Source organism: Salvelinus fontinalis, chromosome 12 (assembly GCF_029448725.1).
Source record: "Salvelinus fontinalis isolate EN_2023a chromosome 12, ASM2944872v1, whole genome shotgun sequence".
NCBI classification, from domain to species: Eukaryota; Metazoa; Chordata; class Actinopteri; order Salmoniformes; family Salmonidae; genus Salvelinus; species Salvelinus fontinalis.
In genome coordinates, this window is record NC_074676.1 from 50,830,824 (window position 1) to 50,853,174 (window position 22,351).

The 22,351-nt window shown below is 45.3% G+C and overlaps 1 protein-coding gene across 1 annotated transcript in view; it reads left to right on the top strand.

Annotated features, from left to right (window-relative positions):
• The window catches only part of LOC129867588 (inaD-like protein), a 203,173-nt gene that overhangs the window by 22,602 nt on the left and 158,220 nt on the right, over positions 1 to 22,351 (top strand). The window contains exons 8-16 of the mRNA XM_055941092.1: positions 768 to 1,007; positions 1,185 to 1,287; positions 3,574 to 3,662; positions 5,333 to 5,471; positions 11,468 to 11,541; positions 12,525 to 12,581; positions 16,341 to 16,475; positions 20,798 to 20,974; positions 21,251 to 21,451. Coding sequence (XP_055797067.1) covers positions 768 to 1,007; positions 1,185 to 1,287; positions 3,574 to 3,662; positions 5,333 to 5,471; positions 11,468 to 11,541; positions 12,525 to 12,581; positions 16,341 to 16,475; positions 20,798 to 20,974; positions 21,251 to 21,451 — 1,215 coding nt within the window. The remainder of the gene's footprint in view (positions 1 to 767; positions 1,008 to 1,184; positions 1,288 to 3,573; positions 3,663 to 5,332; positions 5,472 to 11,467; positions 11,542 to 12,524; positions 12,582 to 16,340; positions 16,476 to 20,797; positions 20,975 to 21,250; positions 21,452 to 22,351) is intronic.

Sequence of the window (22,351 nt, forward strand, 5' to 3'; positions counted from 1 at the left end):
GGGGCCAGGCCCAGACCAGGGTGGGACTAGCCTGTTCAAGTGGGATGTAAAATGCGTTGGACCACATTGGCTGAAATAATCAAATGGTCCAACTAAGCGAAATGTTGAATATGAGCAGATTCTTTGGGGTAGTTCTTTCATGTACTAGCAACCAACAGTGGTGGGAAAAGTACCCAATTGTCATACTTGAGTCATTTTCTATTAAGGTATCTTTACTTTTACTCAAGTAAAAGTAAAATTCACCCAGTAAAATACTACTTGAGTAAAAGTCTAATTACGGATAGCCAGGGGTACACTCCAACACTCAGACATCATTTACAAAGGAAGCATTTGTGTTTAGTGAGTCTACCAGATCAGAGGCAGTAGGGATGACCAGGGATGTTCTCCTGATGTGTGTGTATTGAACCATTTTCCTGTCCTGCTAACCATTCAAAATGTAACAAGTACTTTTGTATGCCAGAGAAAATGTAAGGAGTAAAAAGTACATTATTTTGTTTAGGAATGTAGTGAAGTAAAAGTTGTCAAAAATATAAATAGTAAAGTAAAAAAAACGACTTAGGTAGTACTTTAACATATTTTTACTTAAGTACTTTACGCCACTGGCAAATAATACCATTCTGTAACAAATGGTGAAATACATATAGGTTGCTGTTATTGCTAGGCCCTGAACCTAACTATAATGCATGGTGTATTATTCATATTTCCAGTTTGTACAAATGTTAACATTGTCTTCTTTTTCTTTCCCTCCACCTCTCTCCCCCCTATAGGATGGGCGCCTGCGTACAGGTGACCACATCCTGCGTATTGGTGAGACCCCCACAGGTGGCCTGACCAGCGACCAGGTGGTCAAGGTGCTGCAGGGCTGCGGGAGCCACGTGCGCATGCTCATCGCCCGTGACCCCTCGGGACAGCACTCCACCTCCCCGCCACCCCCTCCCCCGCCCGCCACCAGCCCCGTCTCTGCCTTACCCGCTGGAGTCGAACCCCAGAGCAGGGTCAGCAGGACGGTGAGTGAGACAGGAGGATGGGGAACGCACACACACACATACACACACACACAAACCTAGACATGCACACACCTCCTCCTGTGACCCCTGCCCCTCGACTGCCCTACATATTGTGGTGAATATGTCCGTGACATTAGAACGTCAGTACATGTACAGCATATCTCTATGGTTTTCCAGCCCAACCTGGAGGGTTATGAGATCCATGAAGTGCCTCTGAGGAAGAAGGAGGGCCAGAGCCTGGGGATCACCATCATCGGATACAACTTCTTAACCTGCGAAGGTAGGCCCATGCGCAATACCATGTCAACTCCTGGCTCCTTAGCCTTTTACCCTTAACCCAGGTCCCGAACCCAGGCCCCTAATTCTAGTCCCCTAGCCCCTTACCCTGAACCCAGGTCCCTAATCCTACCTCTCTGACCCTTAACTGCAAAATCTGCAAAATCTGGACCCCTACAAATCAGCCGGGCTAGACAATCTGGACCCTTTCTTTCTAAAATTATCTGCCGAAATTGTTGCAACCCCTATTACTAGCCTGTTCAACCTCTCTTTCGTGTCGTCTAAGATTCCCAAAGATTGGAAAGCAGCTGCAGTCATCCCCTTCTTCGAAGGGGGGGACACTCTTGACCCAAACTGCTACAGACCTATATCTATCCTACCCTGCCTTTCTAAGGTCTTCCAAAGCCAAGTCAACAAACAGATTACCGACCATTTCGAATCCCACCATACCTTCTCCGCTATGCAATCTGGTTTCAGAGCTGGTCATGGGTGCACCTCAGCCACGCTCAAGGTCCTAAGCGATATCCTAACCGCCATCGATAAGAAACAATACTGTGCAGCCGTATTCATTGACCTGGCCAAGGCTTTCGACTCTGTCAATCACCACATCCTCATCGGCAGACTCGATAGCCTTGGTTTCTCAAATGATTGCCTCGCCTGGTTCACCAACTACTTCTCTGATAGAGTTCAGTGTGTCAAATTGGAGGGCTTGTTGTCCGGGCCTCTGGCCGTCTCTATGGGGGTGCCACAGGGTTCAATTCTTGGACCAACTCTCTTCTCTGTATACATCAATGATGTCGCTCTTGCTGCTGGTGAGTCTCTGATCCACCTCTACGCAGACGACACCATTCTGTATACTTCTGACCCTTCTTTGGACACTGTGTTAACAACCCTCCAGGCGAGCTTCAATGCCATACAACTTTCTTTCTGTGGCCTCCAATTGCTCTTAAATACAAGTTAAACTAAATGCATGCTCTTCAACCGATCGCTGTCTGCACCTGCCCGCCCGTCCAACATCACTACTCTGGACGCTTCTGACTTAGAATTTGTGGACAACTACAAATACCTAGGTGTCTGGTTAGACTGTAAACTCTCCTTCCAGACTCACAGCAAACATCTCCAATCCAAAGTTAAATCTAGAATTGTCTTCCTATTTCGCAACAAGGCATCCTTCACTCATGCTGCCAAACATACCCTTGTAAAACTGACCATCCTACCGATCCTCGACTTCGGCGATGTCATTTACAAAATAGCCTCCAATACCCTACTCAATAAATTGGATGCAGTCTATCACAGTGCCATCCGTTTTGTCACCAAAGCCTCATATACTACCCACCACTGCGACCTGTACGCTCTCGTTGGCTGGCCCTCGCTTCATACTCGTCGCCAAACCCACTGGCTCCAGGTCATCTACAAGACCCTGCTAGGTAAAGTCCCCCCTTATCTCAGCTTGCTGGTCACCATAGCAGCACCCACCTGTAGCACGCACTCCAGCAGGTATATCTCTCTGGTCACCCCCAAAATCAATTCTTCCTTTGGCCGCCTCTCCTTCCAGTTCTCTGCTGCCAATGACTGGAATGAACTACAAAAATCTCTGAAACTGGAAACACTTGTCTCCCTCACTAGCTTTAAGCACCAGCTGTCAGAGCAGCTTACAGATTACTGCACCTGTACATAGACCATCTATAATTTAGCCCAAACAACTACCTCTCCCCCTACTGTATTTATTTATTTATTTTGCTCCTTTGCACCCCATTATTTCTATCTCTACTTTGCACATTCTTCCACTGCAAATCTACCATTCCAGTGTTTTACTTGCTATATTGTATTTACTTCGCCACCATGGCCTTTTTTTTGCCTTTACTTCCCTTATCTCACCTCATTTGCTCACATTGTATTTACTTATTTTTCTACTGTATTATTGACTGTATGTTTGTTTTACGCCATGTGTAACTCTGTGTTGTTATGTGTCGAACTGCTTTGCTTTATCTTGGCCAGGTCGCAATTGTAAATGAGAACTTGTTCTCAACTTGCCTACCTGGTTAAATAAAGGTGAAATAAATAACCCAGGCCCCTAATCCTAGTCCCCTAGCCTCTTACCCCTACCCAGGCCCCTAATCCTAGTCCCCTAGCCCCTATTAGTACTCCGATCCAGTATTGTTGACACTGTTTGAGATGTATTGTTTTGATGGTGTCTCTCTATTCCCCTCTCCTTGGTCTCTCTCTCTGCTCTCTCATTCTTTCCTTCCGTCTGTCTCACTTTCTACACCCCACCTTCTCTCTCTCCTAGACGCGGTCGGCGTGTTTGTGAAGAACGTGGTTCCTGGGAGTGCCGCTGAGCAGAGCGGAAACATCCGGATCTATGACAGGATCATAGAGGTGAGACCATTAATCAGCTTTTAATGAGCGCAACCCTCATTAACCTCAAGGTGTGTGTGCGAGTGAGAGAGAGTGAGTGCGAGTGCATGCGAGAGAGTGAATATTCCAAAATAAGTGAATATTTTCTAGAAATAGGCATGGAATAATTGATGAGACAACCCATATTCAAGAATAGCTTAGGAAAATAACCCAAACTAAAAACATTTCTTTGAATTACCTTGCTTAAACCGAGTGATGCTTTGTGACATCCCTCTGGTAGTGGATCAAAACAAACCTAAAACCAACAGACAAACAAACAAACATGGGGAAACAATAGAAAAATACAGACACTGTTGAAAAACAGAAGGGGGGTAGAGCCTTCAATTAGGCGTTGATCAATACAAACAAATCGTTCTGTAATTGCAAAATGTCATCGGAATACAATATCGAATTAAACAAACATTCCAAAGGATACAGAGGCAACTTCAGGAGTAATGCAAGAGTGCGTGCGAGAGAGAGAGAGTGCGTGCGAGAGAGAGAGAGAGTGCGTGCGAGAGAGAGAGAGAGTGCGTGCGAGAGAGAGAGAGTGCGTGCGAGAGAGAGAGAGTGCGTGAGAGAGAGAGAGAGTGCGTGCGAGAGAGAGAGAGAGAGTGCGTGCGAGAGAGAGAGAGAGTGCGTGCGAGAGAGAGAGAGAGAGAGAGTGCGTGCGAGAGAGAGAGAGTGCGTGCGAGAGAGAGAGAGTGCGTGCGAGAGAGAGAGAGTGCGTGCGAGAGAGAGAGAGTGCGTGCGAGAGAGAGAGAGTGCGTGCGAGAGAGTGCGTGCGAGAGAGAGAGAGTGCGTGCGAGAGAGAGAGAGTGCGTGCGAGAGAGAGAGAGTGCGTGAGAGAGAGAGAGAGTGCGTGCGAGAGAGAGAGAGTGCGTGCGTGCGAGAGTGAGTGAGAGAGAGAGTGCGAGAGAGTGCGAGAAAGATAGAGAGAGTGCGAGAGAGTGCGAGAAAGAGAGAGGGAGTGCGAGAGAGAGAGAGAGAGTGCGAGAGAGAGAGAGAGAGTGCGAGAGAGAGAGAGAGTGCGAGAGAGAGAGAGAGAGTGCGAGAGAGAGAGAGAGAGTGCGAGAGAGAGAGAGAGTGCGAGAGAGAGAGAGAGAGTGCGAGAGAGAGAGAGAGAGTGCGAGAGAGAGAGAGAGAGTGCGAGAGAGAGAGAGAGTGCGAGAGAGAGAGAGAGAGTGCGAGAGAGAGAGAGAGAGTGCGAGAGAGAGAGAGAGAGTGCGAGAGAGAGAGAGAGAGTGCGAGAGAGAGAGAGAGAGAGCGAGAGAGAGAGAGAGTGCGAGAGAGAGTGAGTGCGAGCGATAGAGACTCTGACACAACCATACACCACACTATAACACATCCATACATCACACTATAACACATCCATATACCACACTATAACACATCCATACATCACACTATAACACATCCATATACCACACTATAACACAACCATACATCACACTATAACACATCCATATACCACACTATAACACAACCATACATCACACTATAACACATCCATATTGGGTCTTCATTGTCAGGTTTCTATTGAAAATGTGTTCTCACCGTCTTACCTGCTTAAAATAGAAAAATGTCATAAACCCCCTGTCAGAGTTTACGGGGCCAAGGGTGAGAAGTAATTTTGGCCTGTTTCATTGTGCCAGCTGGACGGGGTGAGCCTGCAGGGCTTCACTAACCAGGAGGTTCTGGAGGTGATGAAGCAGACAGGCCAGACGGTCCACCTCACCCTGGTCAGGAAGATAGCCTCGCCCAAACTGTCACTGGAGAGGACCCTGGACAAAGGTAAGGACTACTAGGACTCGTTACCTGTGAGTGTGTATCACTAGTCCTACTACAGCAGAAATACAGCCGGTATTATGCGTTTTGCATCACGTAAGGCTGCGTTTTGCATCACGTAAGGCTGCGTTTTGCATCACGTAAGGCTGCGTTTTGCATCACGTAAGGCTGCGTTTTGCATCACGTAAGGCTGAGTTTTGCATCACGTAAGGCTGCGTTTTGCATCACGTAAGGCTGCGTTTTGCATCACGTAAGGCTGCGTTTTGCATCACGTAAGGCTGCGTTTTGCATCACGTAAGGCTGCGTTTTGCATCACGTAAGGCTGCGTTTTGCATCACGTAAGGCTGCGTTTTGCATCACGTAAGGCTGCGTTTTGCGTCACGTAAGGCTGCGTTTTGCGTCACGTATTGATGCGTTTTGCGTCACGTCAGGATGATTTTTGCGTCACGTCAGGATGCGTTTTGCGTTTTGCGTAATGTAAGGATGCGTTTTGCGTCATACCGGCTGTATTTTGAATGTTACATATATCTTGATATATATCTTTGATATATATCTTTTGTGACTATATCAACAATGGACTAATGAAACAAATACCAGTTTGGTGGAATTTTCCTGTAAGACCAATGGATTTATTCAGAAATGCAGACTTTCATAAAGGGTACATTGGTGGCTTGGGAAGTGCACTGTCTAGCACTCGTTCTGTGCACCGGTGTAATTAGTGAAAGGACATCCCTAAACCCTCGGGAGTGTACATGTAACTGTGACAGGATGATAAGGTGGACACGAAGACAGGGCCTTTTAAACTACCATCCTAATAGATACATACTCCACTGTCCTGCAGTCCAATGAGTTCAACCTCCCTCCTGCCATCTGCAGTCCAATGAGTTCAACCTCCCTCCTGCCATCTGCAGTCCAATGAGTACAACCTCCCTCCTGCCATCTGCAGTCCAATGAGTTCAACCTCCCTCCTGCCATCTGCAGTCCAATGAGTTCAACCTCCCTCCTGCCATCTGCAATCCAATGAGTTCAACCTCCCTCCTGCCATCTGCAGTCCAATGAGTTCAACCTCCCTCCTGCCATCTGCAGTCCAATGAGTTCAACCTCCCTCCTGCCATCTGCAGTCCAATGAGTTCAACCTCCCTCCTGCCATTTCTAATTACCATCCAGCATCAGAGGGGAAGATTAATATGACAAATTTGTTTACTACTCTCTACAGTAATTTTCAAAAAGTCTCGGGGAAAGCATCCAAAGATCTATCAACTAATTTCCTGTGACTTCTCAGAGGCTTGCTGCATTGGTCACTTCCTTGGCCATTGGTCAGTTGAGTGTGTGACAGAGGTGATTTAGAAGAGGTTGAGTCACCATGGAACTCTTATCTCTCCTGGACTCTTTGTTTCATTACACCGGTTAGGGAGAGGGATACAACACCCTCTGAGCTAACTGGAGACTGCTAACCTTGTAAAGTGAGCGGTCTGATTTCACACACACGCACGCACTGGTGTTATCCCTCACGTACAGTCTGCTTGACTTGTTGTACTTGGATGGCCTAGTACAGTGTCTTCAGAAAGTATTCACACCCCCTGGACTTTTTACATGTTTTGCTGTGTCTGAATTAAAAAAAAAATATTAAACATATTTTTTTGTCTACACACAATACCGCATAATGAAAACATGCTTTTATAAATTCTTGCAAATTTATTGGAAATAAAATACAGAAATCTGATTTACATAAGTATTCACACCCCGAGTCAATACATGTTAGAATCAACTTTGGCAGCGATTACAGCTGTGAGTATTTCTGGGTAAGTCTCCAAAAGCTTTGCACACTTTGATTGTACAATATCTGCACATTATTCTTCAAGCTCTGTCAAGTTGGTTGTTGATCATTTCTAGACAGCCATTTTCAAGTCTTGCCAAAGATTTTCAAGCTGATATAAGTCAAAACTGTAACTAGGCCACTCGGGGACATTCAATGTCCTCTTGGTAAGCAACTGTATATTTGGCCTTGAGTTGTAGGTTATTGTCCTGCTGAAAGGCGAATTTGTCTCCCAGTGTCTGTACAGCAGGGATCATCAACTATACTGAACAAAAATATAAGCGCAACATGCAACAATTTCAACAATTTTACTGAGTTACAGTTCATATAATAAAATCAGTCAATTGAAATAAAGGAATTAGGCCCAAATGTATGGATTCCACATGACGGGAAGTGGCGCAGCCATGGGTTAGGCATAGACCCACCCACTGGGGAGCCAGGCCCAGCCAGTCAGAATAATTACACTTTGAATGTTGTATCAATACACCCAGTCACTACAAAGATACAGGCATCCTTTCTAACTCAGTTGCCGGAGAGGAAGGAAACCACTCAGGGATTTCACCATGAGGCCAATCGTGATTTTAAAACCAAGTTTAATAGCTGTGATAGAAGAAAACAATGGAGGATGGATCAACAAGATTGTAGTTACTCCACAATACTAATCTAAATGACAAACAGAAAAGAAGGAAGCCTGTACAGAATAAAAATATTCCAAAACATGCATCCTGTTTGCAATAAGGCACTAAAGTAATACTGCAAAAAAATGTGTCAAAGAAATGTACTTTTTGTCCTGAATACAAAGCATTATGCTTGCGGCAATCCAACACATCACTGAGTACCCACTCTTAAAATGTTCAAACATGGTGGTGGCTGCATCATAATAGGGGCATGCTTGTAATCAGGAAAGACTAGGGAGTTATTTTAGGATAAAAATAAACAGAATAGAGCTAAGCATAGGCAAAATCCTAGAGGAAAACCTGGATCAGTCTGCTTTCCAACAGACACTGGGAGACAAATTCACCTTTCAGCAGGACAATAACCCAAAACACAAGGCCAAATATACACTGGAGTTGCTTACAAGATGACATTGAATGTTCCTGAATGGCCTAGTTACAGTTTTGACTTTAGAATCTATAGCAAGACTTGAAAATGGCTGTCAAGCAATGATCAACAACCAACTTGACAGAGCTTGAAGAGTTTAAAACAGAATAATGTGCAAATATTGTACAATCCAGGTGTGCAAAGATCTTAGACTCACAGGTGTAATCGCTGCCAAAGGTGATTCTAACATGTATTTACTCAGGGGTGTACAAAAATAAATGTGCACAAAAAAATCCCAAAATCTCTTTTTACTTTGTCATTATGGGCTATTGTCTGTAGATGGGTGTGACAAATTCAGTCTGCAACAACAAAATGTGGAATAAGTCAAGGGGTATGAATACTTTCTGAAGGCACTGTACAAGTCTCCCCTTTTCATATGTGTCTGGTGTTAGCTAGTTACTGGATGGAACAAAAGAGGGTTATGATTTTGTAATGAGATGTTCGACGATCAGGTGTCCACATACTGTTGGTCATGTAATGTATGTTTTTCTCATTTAAAGGTGATAACTAGGGAAGTACCACCTGAAGCAGAAATACACGAGTTCTGTCCCAAATGGTAGTAAGTGCCAGGCGCACCGATTTGAGTGTGTCAAGAACCACAAAGCTGCTGAGTTTTTACACGCTCAACAGTTTTGTGTGTCTATCAAGAATGGTCCACCACCGAAAGGACATCCAGCCAACTTGACACAACTGTGGGAGGCATTGGAGTCAACATGAGCCAGCGTCCCTGTGGAACGCTTTCAACACCTTGTAGAGTCCATGCCCCGAGTGCAACTCAATATTAGGAAGGTGTTCCTAATGTTTTGTACACTCAGTGTATAGTGCACTTATTTTGAACAGAGCCCTATGGGCTCAAAGTAGTGCCCTAGGGAATAGGGTGCCATTTGGGACAAATACATGCTTTGTTATACAGTGGGGCAAAAAAGTATTTAGTCAGCCACCAATTGTGCAAGTTCTCCCACTTAAAAAGATGAGAGAGGCCTGTAATTTTCATCATAGGTACACTTCAACTATGACAGACAAAATGAGAAAAAAAATCCAGAAAATCACATTGTAGGATTTTTAATGAATTTATTTGCAAATTATGGTGGAAAATAAGTATTTGGTCACCTACAAACAAGCAAGATTTCTGGCTCTCACAGACCTGTAACTTCTTCTTTAAGAGGCTCCTCTGTCCTCCACTCGTTACCTGTATTAATGGCACCTGTTTGAACTTGTTATCAGTATAAAAGACACCTGTCCACAACCTCAAACAGTCACACTCCAAACTCCACTATGGCCAAGACCAAAGAGCTGTCAAAGGACACCAGAAACAAAATTGTAGACCTGCACCAGGCTGGGAGGACTGAATCTGCAATAGGTAAGCAGCTTGGTTTGAAGAAATCAACTGTGGGAGCAATTATTAGGAAATGGAAGACATACAAGACCACTGATAATCTCCCTCGATCTGGGGCTCCACGCAAGATCTCACACCGTGGGGTCAAAATGATCACAAGAACGGTGAGCAAAAATCCCAGATCCCAGAAACTGATTCTAGTCCATTCCACTGCAGAACAACTGTTGGCTGATGTGCACATGGAGGTTTTCAGTGAGTCCATTCTTAACTGAAGCGCTGATGTGGGCTTTTTAGTTTTTACTGTAGTTCAGTGTAGTGGCACAATGAGCTGTCAATCACGTAGAACAATGCATGTCTGAACCATTGACATTCGCAGTACATTACACAACACATTTGCAAAAAAATCTCTTATGGTAGTGCCACTGTGCCAGTACAGTAACTTAACACTTGAACCAGTCTGATTGTACTTGTCCACCCTGGCTCCCACGTCCGCCCTGGCTCCCACGTCCGCCCTGGCTCCCACGTCCGCCCTGGATCCCACGTCCGCCCTGGCTCCCACGTCCGCCCTGGCTCCCACGTCCAGCTGTTCTCTTTCTTTCTTTCTCTCTTGTTTCTCTCTCTCCCTTCCCTCTATTTTTCTTTGCTAACTGACTGAAATGTATTGTAAATATTTAGGGTGTGTGTATTATATTCATCAGGGATGGCCATTAGCTGTTTCAAGGCAGCTACTCTTCCTACGGTGCGAACACATTAAGGCACTTACGTCACTTCCAACTTTGTGGCAACAGTTTGGGGTGGGTGTGTGTGTTCGTGTGTGTCCTCCGCCTGGCCCACAGATGTTCCTTTCTTCTTGACATCCCAAAATCATGTATTAGGCTATTTATTCAGTGAAACGTTGGAGAGGAATTGCGCAACGGTGCGGGGTTAGCCATGTTAATTAATCAGGTACAGTACTGGAGCTCATGTCACAAGCCTTTGAGTTTTTACACACTGGGCTGACAGAAAGCGAGAGAGACACACCATGTAGGACTCAAACGGTTCCATGTGTGTGGGGAGTGGTTGTGGTCAGTCCAAGGGAGCTAGCTCTGAGGAGTTTCTCTTTACATCTTTACACTGGTAATGAACACGCAGCGTAAAATAATTCCTCCATGTCCTGCTGCTGATTTCCCCCCAGGTTCACTGTAAAAAGTCCTACAGTACAGTTGTGGGGGAGCAGAAATCATGTCTGTCTCATTACTTCCTGGATCACAATCAGCAATATTGTTACCCTGTCAGTGTCCCAGGGTTGACTTCTCACTCAGTTAAGCTTAAAGGGAAATTCTGCCACTTTTCAACGTCATGTTCATCACCTCCAGCAACAAACCAGTGTCTACGTAGAGTATGTGAAAACAGCAGGTTTCTATAATCTGTGGTTAAAAATATAAGAAGAATGGTCCTAAAAAAATGCTTCTCTGTGACAGGTAGGATTCAAAGTAAAAAACTATGATTTTCAAAACCTGCAATGATTTCTTAGCTCAAACGAGTTTTTTTTTGTGGAACTTTTGCTGATTTCTACAAAATGTAAATGTGCCGTTTTCACATATGTTGACGCTGGTATTGTGCTGGGGATGATGAAAGTGAGGTTGTAAAGTGGTGGAATTGCCCTTAACAGCGAAGTTCCATTCAAAATACAATTGAACATGTTTTGTGTTGTTCCTCATGTCCCAGAGTTATTAACATGTGCATTGACGCTGTCCTTGTGTCTTACAGGTGTGGAGGAGATATCTCTGTCTGAGCTGAAGGACAAATGGGAGCAGTCTCTGGGGCCACAGTACGATGTTCTGGTGAGATTCTAACTGACAGCAGGAAATGAACATATGGACAGAATACCAACACACCACAGACAAGCTCAGAGAAATCAGTCATGTCAAATCAGTAACAGTTTGATTTGATATCAAGCAAGGTTTGATCATCCCATAGGGAAGGAATTATATAATTAAGCAATAAGCCACGAGGGGTTGTGGTATGCTGACCAGACCGCTCGCACTCCCGCTATCACGCTCATGTTGATTTTGTCCACCCACACCAGACGCGATTAGGACACATGTTTATATATCAAAATATATCAACTTTATTAATTTCCGTCAATTTAGCTAGCTAGCTTGCTGTTGCTAACTAATTTGTCCTGGGATATAAACATTGGGTTGTTATTTTACCTGAAATGCACAAGGTCCTCTACTCCGACGATTTTGTTTCTAGTAATCTTTCTTCCTTCAGGCTTCTTCTTGGGATTTTATATGATGGTTGCAACCAATTTTAAGGTGCATTACCACCACCAACTGGACTGGAGTGTAAACCTTAGTTAATTTTTCAATCACCCACGTGGGTATATGCTCCTAAAATACAATGAGGAGATGGGAGAGGCAGGACTTGCAGCGTGTCAAGCGTCACAAATAGAACCAAGTTCTATTTTAGCGCCTGGCTACGCAGATGCTCGTTGACGCGCGCGATCAGTGTGGGTGCAATGATTGAATAACATGTATGTGTACATTTATTTTGCAATGCTTATGCACGCGTCAGCATGTAAGGGCTGTTCTTGACGCGGATACAGCCCGCAGCCGTGGTATATTGGCCATATACCACAAACCCACGAGGTGCTATTATTGCTATTATAAATTGGTTACCAATGTAATTAGAACAGTAAAAATAAATGTTTTGTCATACCCGTGGTATACCGTCTGATATACCACGGCTTTCAGCCAATCAGCATTCAGGGCTCAAACCACCCAGTTTATAATGACCATTGTTTGTGTGTTTTCCCTCCCAGGTGGTTGAACTGGACCCTGTTATTGAAGATGATGCTGAACTACAGAATTACTCCAAGGTGATCACCAGTTACCATCAAATATTGGCGCTTAATGCTTATGCCACACAGTTCCCTTTGACAAAACCGCCCCAGTTATCACAGGGATGTTAAAGAATGGCGCCGGAGGGGGAAGGCTGCCGTTTTACGGGCACCCAACCAACTGTGCTATTTTGTGTGTTTTCTCACATTGTTTGTAACTTATTTTGTACATAATGTTGCTGCTACCGTCTCTTATGACCGAGAAGAGCTTCTGGACATCAGAACAGCAATTACTCACCTCAAACTGGATGAATATATTTTCCTTTAATGAGTCTGACGCAAAGGACATACTGTTTCTCCCAGACCAGGCCCAAATCCCTGTCATTCGCGTGAAGAACAGACGGAGGTACAGGGGTTGGAGATCGGTGTGCCTTGTGAAAATTTGTTGGTGAGTGGGTAAGAATAAACTGGATGAGGTCCGTTCAAGACTATCCTACCAGCGGGACATTAAAACTGTGATATATTATGTTTCGCCAAGTCGTGGCTGAACGACGATACGGATAATATACAGTTGGCTGTGTTTTCCATGCACTGGCAGGACAGAACAGCTACGTCCGGTAAGATGAGGGGTGGTGGTGTGTGTCTATTTGTCAATAACAGCTGGTGCGCGATGTCTAATATTAAGCCTCAAGGTATTGCTTGCCTTAGGTAGAGTACTTAATGATAACCTCGGTTTGTTATTTTTGATTAAAACAAAACCATTATTCATTAAATACGAATACGGAACTTGTTTTGCGTGGATTCCACAAAGCGGTTAGCTTTTAACAGCTAGGACCGCTATTTCTTGTCCCGGAATCCTGCTTAACAGACAGGTTGAAGCCTGCTTGACAGAGACGATAAGCTGCTAGCCATCAAGCTAACTAAGTTGCTACCAGATGAGTTTAGCAATGGAGCCCTCTTTGTCTGGAGAAATAAATCAACGGTTTCTGCGCTGTAGGAGCTGGATCTACTACGCTTTGTTTCTGGACAAACTGGATCACTCAGAGTTCTGATGTGGCAATTGTTTGCTTGCCGAGGATTATAGACTTGAGGTGGCTTCCTTGATCACACAGGTCACCAGCCTACGTAAGAAACTGGGGAAAACGCAGAGTGGAACTTTTATATTTTCAACGCTGGTGGCTGGACGGCGTGCACGCATGTTGGATGCAAACAACAAATATTTTGGCCGTCCTGGATCTTCCTGCACTTTCATCGCTGGGTGTGCCTGTGTCTTGTCGGGCGCAGTGCCTACTACTATGATTTTGAAGTCGATATCGCCAACCTTCCATCCCTGCTCTGGATCGAGCGGGGTGTCTCCATCTGCCGGAGGACTGCGCCAGGAGAAATGGGCTCAAGTTATCCTTCTTCTCGCCCGTCCATAAAGGGTTCTCTGAATTCTGTGAAGCAAGGGTGTGGGCGGATTTCCTTGTCTTTCTTGCCAGCTGTGATTTTGGGCAGCTCCATGGTAACTAATGTGACTGTTCCTGGTACAAAAACGATGTCCTATCCCGGAGCTCGAGTAAAGGACATGTGGGTTTTAATGACATGAAGGGTAGCCCTGAACAGTTGAAACTGGATTTTAAAGGGCCGATTGACTCTCTGCTAGACACTAACAAAAGACCCATCTGGCCCTGTGCCCTCTCTGAATCATGGCATTAAATGCTTAAGCAGGATTATTTCTCTTCACAACTGGCTATGTGATTATTGCAGCTCAATGGGTATAACTTTTGTTGACATTTTCAATACCTTTTGGAAACAAAACACGTTTTATAAGGAGGATGGGATCCACCCAAATCATTTGGGTTCCTGGATCCTTTCACAGCATTTTAACGCTGTGTTGAGACAATGATTTTTCAATGACCCAAGCCCAGCCCAGCTAATCCCTACCATTGTGATGTGGAGTTGTCATAATGCTTCAGCAAATGTACATTACACCAGAGGCATTGGTAGACACAATCTTCCCAGTAACGCAATGAAAACAAGTAAACATCCCTGAAGAAAAGTGCTCACAATAGCCCACTTTAACATATAGGCTTAAGAAACAAGGTTCATGAAATCAATAATTTGCTAGCATAGGCTGTTGCTGTAAAAAAATGTATGTGTAATGGCTTTACACCCTCTGCAATATTGTGGATAAAGAGTTACCTGTCTAACAGAACACAGAGGATGTTCTTTAATGGAAGCCTCTCCAACATAATCCAGGTAGAATCAGTTATTCCCCAGGGCAGCTGTCTAGGCTCCTTACTTTGTTCAATCTTTACTAATGACATGCCACTGGCTTTGAGCATTATTTCAAATCAAATCAAACTTTATTTGTCACATGCGCCGAATACAGTATGTGTAGACCTTACCGTGAAATGCTTACTTGCAAGCCCTTAACCAACAGTGCAGTTCAAGAAAGAGTTAAGAAAATATTTACCAAATAAAAAGTAACACAATAAAATAACAGTAATGAGGCTATATACAGGGGATACTGGTACCGAGTTAAAGTTTGGGGGGTACATGTCAAGGTAATAGTCAAGGTAGTCAAGGTAATTTGTACAGTTAGGTAGGTGTGAAGAGACTATGCATAGATAATAAACAGATTGATTTGGGACAAATCATTCACTAAACCCTAAACTTCACTAAACCCTAAAATCAACTAAATCTTGTAATAAATCATGTGGAAATTGAGCAAGTTGAGGTGACTAAACTGCTTGGAGTAACCCTGAATTGTAAACTGTCATGGTCAAAGCTAATTGATACAACAGTAGCTAGGATGGGGAGAAGTCTGTCCATAATAAAGCGCTGCTCTGCATTCTTAACAACACTATCAACAAGGCAGATCCTACACGCCCTAGTTTTGTCACACCTGGAATACTGTTCAGTCATGTGGTCAGGTGTCACAAAAAGGGACTTTTTTTGCAATTGGCTCAGAACAGGGAAGCACGGCTTGCCCTTGGATGTACACAGAGAGCTAATATTAATAATATGCATGTCAATCTCTCATGGCTCAAAGTGGAGGACTTCATCACTACTTGTATTTATGAGAGGTATTGACATGTTGAACTCAAAGAGCTGTCTGTCTAAACTACTGGCACACAGCTCGGACACCCATGCACACCCCACAAGACATGCCACAAGAGGCCTCTTCACAGTCCCCAAGTCCAGAACAGACTATGGGAACTCTATTTCACATCAGGTAACTGATGCAAGTAGTAAAATTTTATTTAAAAAACATATAACAAACATTTTATGGAACAGCGGGGACTGTGAAGCAACACAAACATAGACACATGCATACACACACACACACACACACGATAACATACGCACTATACACACACATACACATGGATTTAGTACTGTGGATATGTGGTAGTGGTGGAGTAGGGGCCTGAGGGCACACAGTGTGTTGTGAAATCTGTGAATGTATTGTAATGTTTTTATAATAGTTTTTACACTGCTGCTACTCACTTTTTATTATCTATGCATAGTCACTTTACCCCTACCTACATGTACAAATTACCTCGACTAACCTTTACCCCCGCACACTGACTCGGTATATAGCCTCAGTATTGTTCTTTTATTGTGTTACTTTTTATAAAAATTTTATAAAATTGTACTTTCGTTTATTTAGTAAATATTTTCTTAACTCTATTTCCTGAACTGCATTGTTGGTTAAGGGCTTGTAAGTAAGCATTTCACGGTAAGGTCTACACCTGTTGTATTCGGCGCATTTGATTTGAAAATAAAGTATTCTATTCTTTTCTATCCTAGCTGCTACCCATCCACACCATGCGTCTGGGGGTGGAGTTGGACTCGTTTGACGGCCACCACTACATCTCCTCTGTGGCCCCAGGGGGCCCTGTGGCCAAACACGGCCTCCTGAGACCAGAGGACGAACTACTAGAGGTACTGGACAGGCATCGAACAACAACACACCGCACAACACACATACAACATTTTCCTTGTCTAAATGCATACAAAGTAACCAAACCATGACATTTAATAATGGATGGGATGTAGCATAAAGATCAGTAAGGGATAGATAACCCGTGATCTGCCAGTCATAATGCATTGGTTATACATGCAGGCTTTACCTGGCGGAACCTCAAAATTATGGTTGCACACATTTAATGTGTCATAACTTAAAATAATTTCCTAGTATATTTTGTTCCCTATCACCTTGAGCCTGTCCAATGACCTTGGTGGTCAGGCGATGTCCCTGGCTCCAGTTCAGATGTAGCTGTGACTGGAGGGGGTTAGTTAGACCTGTGTCTAATGTACACTACGGGGGAACTCTGGGCTGTTGTATTTTCTGTTGTTCATTAGGCTTTTTCATTATAGGTGTGTGTGTTTGTCTATATGAGTTTGTGGTTGGGGGAGTGTGTGTGTTTGTCTATATGAGTGTTTGGTTGGGGGAGTGTGTGTGTTTGTCTATATGAGTGTGTGGTTGGGGGAGTGTGTGTGTGCGTACATACTCCTGTGAAGAGGGGTTAGCAGGCTAACCGAGGCCATCTGTACGTCAGACCCCTGCCTCCCTCGCCCCCTCTGTGCCACCCCCTGCGCACCCCTACCCCTCTTCCTGCCCGCTCCCTCTTCCTGCCCGCTCCCCTCCCTGGCATGGCTTGGTGCAGATTCACCACTGTGCCCTCAGCCTGTTGCTGTTGGCAGTCGTGGCAGAAGCAACCACCATGTTACTGTGGCACACACAGGACAGGAATACTCTAGGAGAGGAGAGTGAGGAGGGGAGGGAGGCAAGTTTGTAGAGCTCCAAATGTATCGCTAGATTCATGTTTTAAATGCCCGAAGGTATAGCTCAATTTTATGTCAGGCTTCGTCACATCCCCAACCCTGCATACTAGTACACACACATTTTTCTGAGCCGCAGTCTCCCGGTAAGATGGCAGGCCCCTAAACCTTAGTAGAGGTGGCCAGGTCGTCCCTACATCTCTGGGCAGATGGCACGGAGCAGCCAGCGTCAGCCAGGCTCTCCAGATGCTCCTGCACATCCCGCTCCATTAAACAGCAATCAAGAGGCCCAGCGGCTCCCTGAGTCCCCTCACTGAGAATAGGGCTATACCACTGGGTTGGCCCCTCTGATCTCACACACACACGCGCACACACACATGCATGATCACGAGCACACACACACACACACACACACACACACACACACACACACACACACACACACAGGCGCATGTACAGACACACACACAGGCGCAAGTACCAACACACACCCTCCTCCGGGCTACTATATCTCTCTTGGTTCACTTCATTAACAGTGAGATAACCTTTGTTGGGAATTGTTGAAGTCACAAATTGACTCCATTAGCTTCTGATGTCTTACACTACATGACCAGAAGTATGTGGACACCTGCTCGTCGAACATCTCATTCCAAAATCATGGGCATTAACATAGAGTTGGTCCCCCCCTGCTGCTATAACAGCCTTCACTCTTTTGGGATGCCTTTCCACTAGATGTTGGAACATTGCTGCGGGACTTGTTTCCATTCAGCGACAAGAGCATTTGTGAGGTCGGGCACTGATTTTGTGCAATTAGCCCTGGCATGCAGTCGGCATTACAATTCATCCCAAAGGTCTTCGATGGGGTTGAGGTGAGGGCTCTGTGCAGGCCGATCAAGTTCTTACACACCGATCTCGACAAAACATTTCTGTATGGACCTTGCTTTGTGCACGGAGGCATTGTCATGCTGAAAGAGGAAAGGGCCTTCCCCAAACAATTGTCACAAAGTTGGAAACACAGAATCGTCTAGAATATCATTGTATGCTGTAGCATTAAGATTTCCCTTCACTGGAACTAAGGGGGCCCAAACCATGAAAAACATCCCCAGACCATTATTCCTCCACCAAACTATACAGTTGGCACTATGCATTGGGGCAGGTAGCTTTCTCCTGGGATCCGCCAAACCAAATTTGTCCATCGGACTGCCAGATGGCTCCAGAGAATGCGTTTCCGCTGCTCCAGAGTCCAATGGCGGCGAACTTTACACCACTCCAGCCGACGCTTGTTATTGCGCTTGGTGATGTTAGGCTTGTGAATCTGCTCGGCCATGGCAATCCATTTCATGAAGTTCCCAACTAAGTTATTGTGCTGACGTTGTGTCCAGAAGCAGTTTGGAATTTGGCAGGGAGGGCAGACGATTCTTACGCGTTACGCGCTTCAGCACTTACCGGTCCCGTTCTGTGAGCTTGGGTAATATACCACTACGCGACTGAGCCGTGGTTTCTCCTAGACATTTCCACTTCACAATAACAGCACGTACAGTGGACAGGGGCAGGTCTAGAAAGGCAGAAATGTGACGAACTGACTTGTTGGAAAGGTGCCATCCTATTATGGTGCCACGTTGAAAGTCACTGATCTATTTAGTAAGGCCATTCTACTGCCAATGTTTGTCTATGGAGATAGCATGGCTGTGTGCTCAATTTTTATACACCTGTCAGCAATGGGTGTGGCTGAAATAGCCGTATCCACTAATTTGAAGGCGTTTCCACATACTGTTGTATGTACGGTACCAGTCAAGAGTTTGGACACACCTACTCATTCAAGGGTTTTTGTTATTTGTACTATTTTCTACATTGTTGAATAATAATGAAGACACCAAAACTATAAAATAACACATATGGTATCATGTAGTAACCAAAAAGTGTTAAACAAATCAAAATATATTTGAGATTCTTCAAAGTAGCCACCCTTTGCCTTGATGACAGCTTTGCACACTCTTGGCATTCTCTCAACCAGCTACATGAGGTAGTCACCTGGAATGCATTTCAATTAACAGGTGTGCCTTGTTAAAAGTTAAGTTATGGGATTTCTTTCCTTAATGCGTTTGAGCCAATCAGTTGTGTTGTGACAAGGTAGCGGTGGTATAGAGAAGATAGTGTATATTATAGCAAGAACAGCTCAAATAAGCATTACTTTAAGACATGAAGGTCAGTCAATCCAGAAAGTTTCAAGAACTTTGAAAGTTTATTCAAATACAGTCGCAAAAACCATCAAGCGCTATGATGAAACTGGCTTTCATGAGGACCGTCACAGGAAAGGAAGACCCAGAGTTACCTCTGCTGCAGAGAATAAGTTCATTAGAGTTACCAGTCTCAGAAATTGCAGCCAAAATAAATGCTTTATTCAAGTAACTGACACATCTTAAGTTCAGAGGAGACTGCGTGAATCATGCATTTATTGTCGAAATGCTGCAAAGAAACCACTACTAAAGGACACCAATAAGAAGATGACTTGCTTGGGCCAAGAAACACGCACAATGGACATTAGACCGTGAAAATCTGTCCTTTGAGATTTTTGGTTCCAACCGCCGTGTGTTTGTGAGATGCAGAGTAGGTGAACGGATGATCTTTGCACCGTGAAGCATGGAGGAGGAGGTGTGATGGTTTGGGGGTGCTTTGCTGGTGACACTGTCAGTGATTGATTTAGAATTTAAGGCACACTTAACCAGCATGGCTACCACAGCATTCTGCAGTGATACACCATCCCATCTGGTTTGTGCTTAGTGGGACTATCATTTGTTTTTCAACAGAACAATGATCCAACACACCTCCAGCCTGTGTAAGGGCTATTTGACCAAGGAGGAGAGTGATGGAGTGCTGCATCAGATGACCTGGCCTCCACGATCACCCGACCTCAACCCAATTGAGATGGTTTGGGATGAGTTGGACCGCATAGTGTGCTCAGCATATGTGGGAACTCCTTCAAGACTGTTGGAAAAGCATTCCAGGTGAAGCTGGTTGAGAGAATGCCAAGAGTGTGCAAAGCTGTCATCAAGGCAAAGGATGGCTGATAGAATCTAAAATCTAAAATATATTTTGATTTGTTTAACACTTTTTTGGTTACTACATGATTCCATATGTATTATTTCATAGTTTAGATATCTTCACTATTATTCTACAATGTAAAATGAGTAGGGTGAGTAGGTGAATGAGTAGGTGTGTTCAAACTTTTTGAATTGTACTGTATAGTGTATCTTCCCTTTTGAAACTGGTCACCAGCCAAAAGTTGGCTGTGTATTTACTCTAAGTGAAATGTGTGTGTGTGTGTAGGTGAATGGCGTGCTTTTCTGTGTGTCTGCCTTGTGCAGGAGATAGAGCACCTCTGTGTGTTATTGTGTTTATGATATCTTAAGGGAATTTCCTGTACGCTACATGTGAATTGTGTTTGTGTCGCTGTACGTGCTTACGTGTGTCTCTGTCTACAGGTAAACGGAGTGCAGCTGTACGGCAAGTCGAGGCGCGAGGCGGTTGCGTTCCTTCGTGAGGTTCCCCCTCCCTTCACCCTGGTGTGCTGCAGACACCTGACAGAGGAGAACTCAGACTACCAGCTTGACCGGGACGATGAGTGGCGCTCGCCCAGCACCGCTGCCAGCCTCTCTGAGGTCAGGACACACATTCAGACAGTCACACACGTGCACACACACACACACACACACACATATGTAAGCACGCACACGCATGTAGACACACACACATACATACGTATGATAGCCATGCTGCATGTCCTTACTGTGTGTAATGTAGCAGATGACAGTTGCCAGGTGACAGTCAGTGTTGTAGCATGATGTACTACAGTACAACACATATCCGTTTTTATCTGGTAAAGATGTTCCGGAACCTAAAATATCCTGTCTTAACCGTGTTCCTCTTTCACCCAGCAGGACCAAGCCACCCTAAAGGAGATCTCAGAGGAGGAGCAAGCGCCCACATACCCCAGCCACCAGAAGGAGAAAGTGCTTGAGGAAGGAGAAGAGGAGGAGGATGAAGAGGGAGAGCTGGCTCTGTGGTCCCCAGACATCCAGTTGTTGGAGCTGGAGAAGAGAGAGAGAGGCCTGGGCTTCAGCATCCTAGACTACCAGGTAGGGAGAGAGAGGCCTGGGCTTCAGCATCCTAGACTACCAGGTAGGGAGAGAGAGGCCTGGGCTTCAGTATCCTAGACTACCAGGTAGGGAGAGAGAGGCCTGGGCTTCAGCATCCTAGACTACCGGGTAGGGAGAGCGAGAGAGGCCTGGGCTTCAGCATCCTAGACTACCGGGTAGGGAGAGCGAGAGAGGCCTGGGCTTCAGCATCCTAGACTACCAGGTAGGGGGAGAGAGGCCTGGGCTTCAGCATCCTAGACTACCAGGTAGGGGGAGAGAGAGGGAGGCCTGGGCTTCAGCATCCTAGACTAGCAGGTAGGGAGAGCGAGAGAGGCCTGGGCTTCAGCATCCTAGACTACCAGGTAGGGGGAGAGAGGCCTGGGCTTCAGCATCCTAGACTACCAGGTAGGGAGAGAGAGAGGGAGGCCTGGGCTTCAGCATCCTAGACTACCAGGTAGGGGGAGGGATGCCTGGGCTTCAGCATCCTAGACTACAAGGTAGGGAGACCGAGAGGGAGGCCTGGGCTTCAGCATCCTAGACTACCAGGTAGGGGGAGAGAGAGGGAGGCCTGGGCTTCAGCATCCTAGACTACCAGGTAGGGAGCGAGAGACCTGGGCTTCAGCATCCTAGACTACCAGGTAGGGAGAGCGAGAGAGGCTTGGGCTTCAGCATCCTAGACTACCAGGTAGGGAGAGAGAGACCTGGGCTTCAGCATCCTAGACTACCAGGTAGGGGGAGAGAGAGAGGCTTGGGCTTCAGCATCCTAGACTACCAGGTAGGGAGAGAGAGACCTGGGCTTCAGCATCCTAGACTACCAGGTAGGGGGAGAGAGAGAGGCCTGGGCTTCAGCATCCTAGACTACCGGGTAGGGAGAGCGAGAGAGGCCTGGGCTTCAGCATC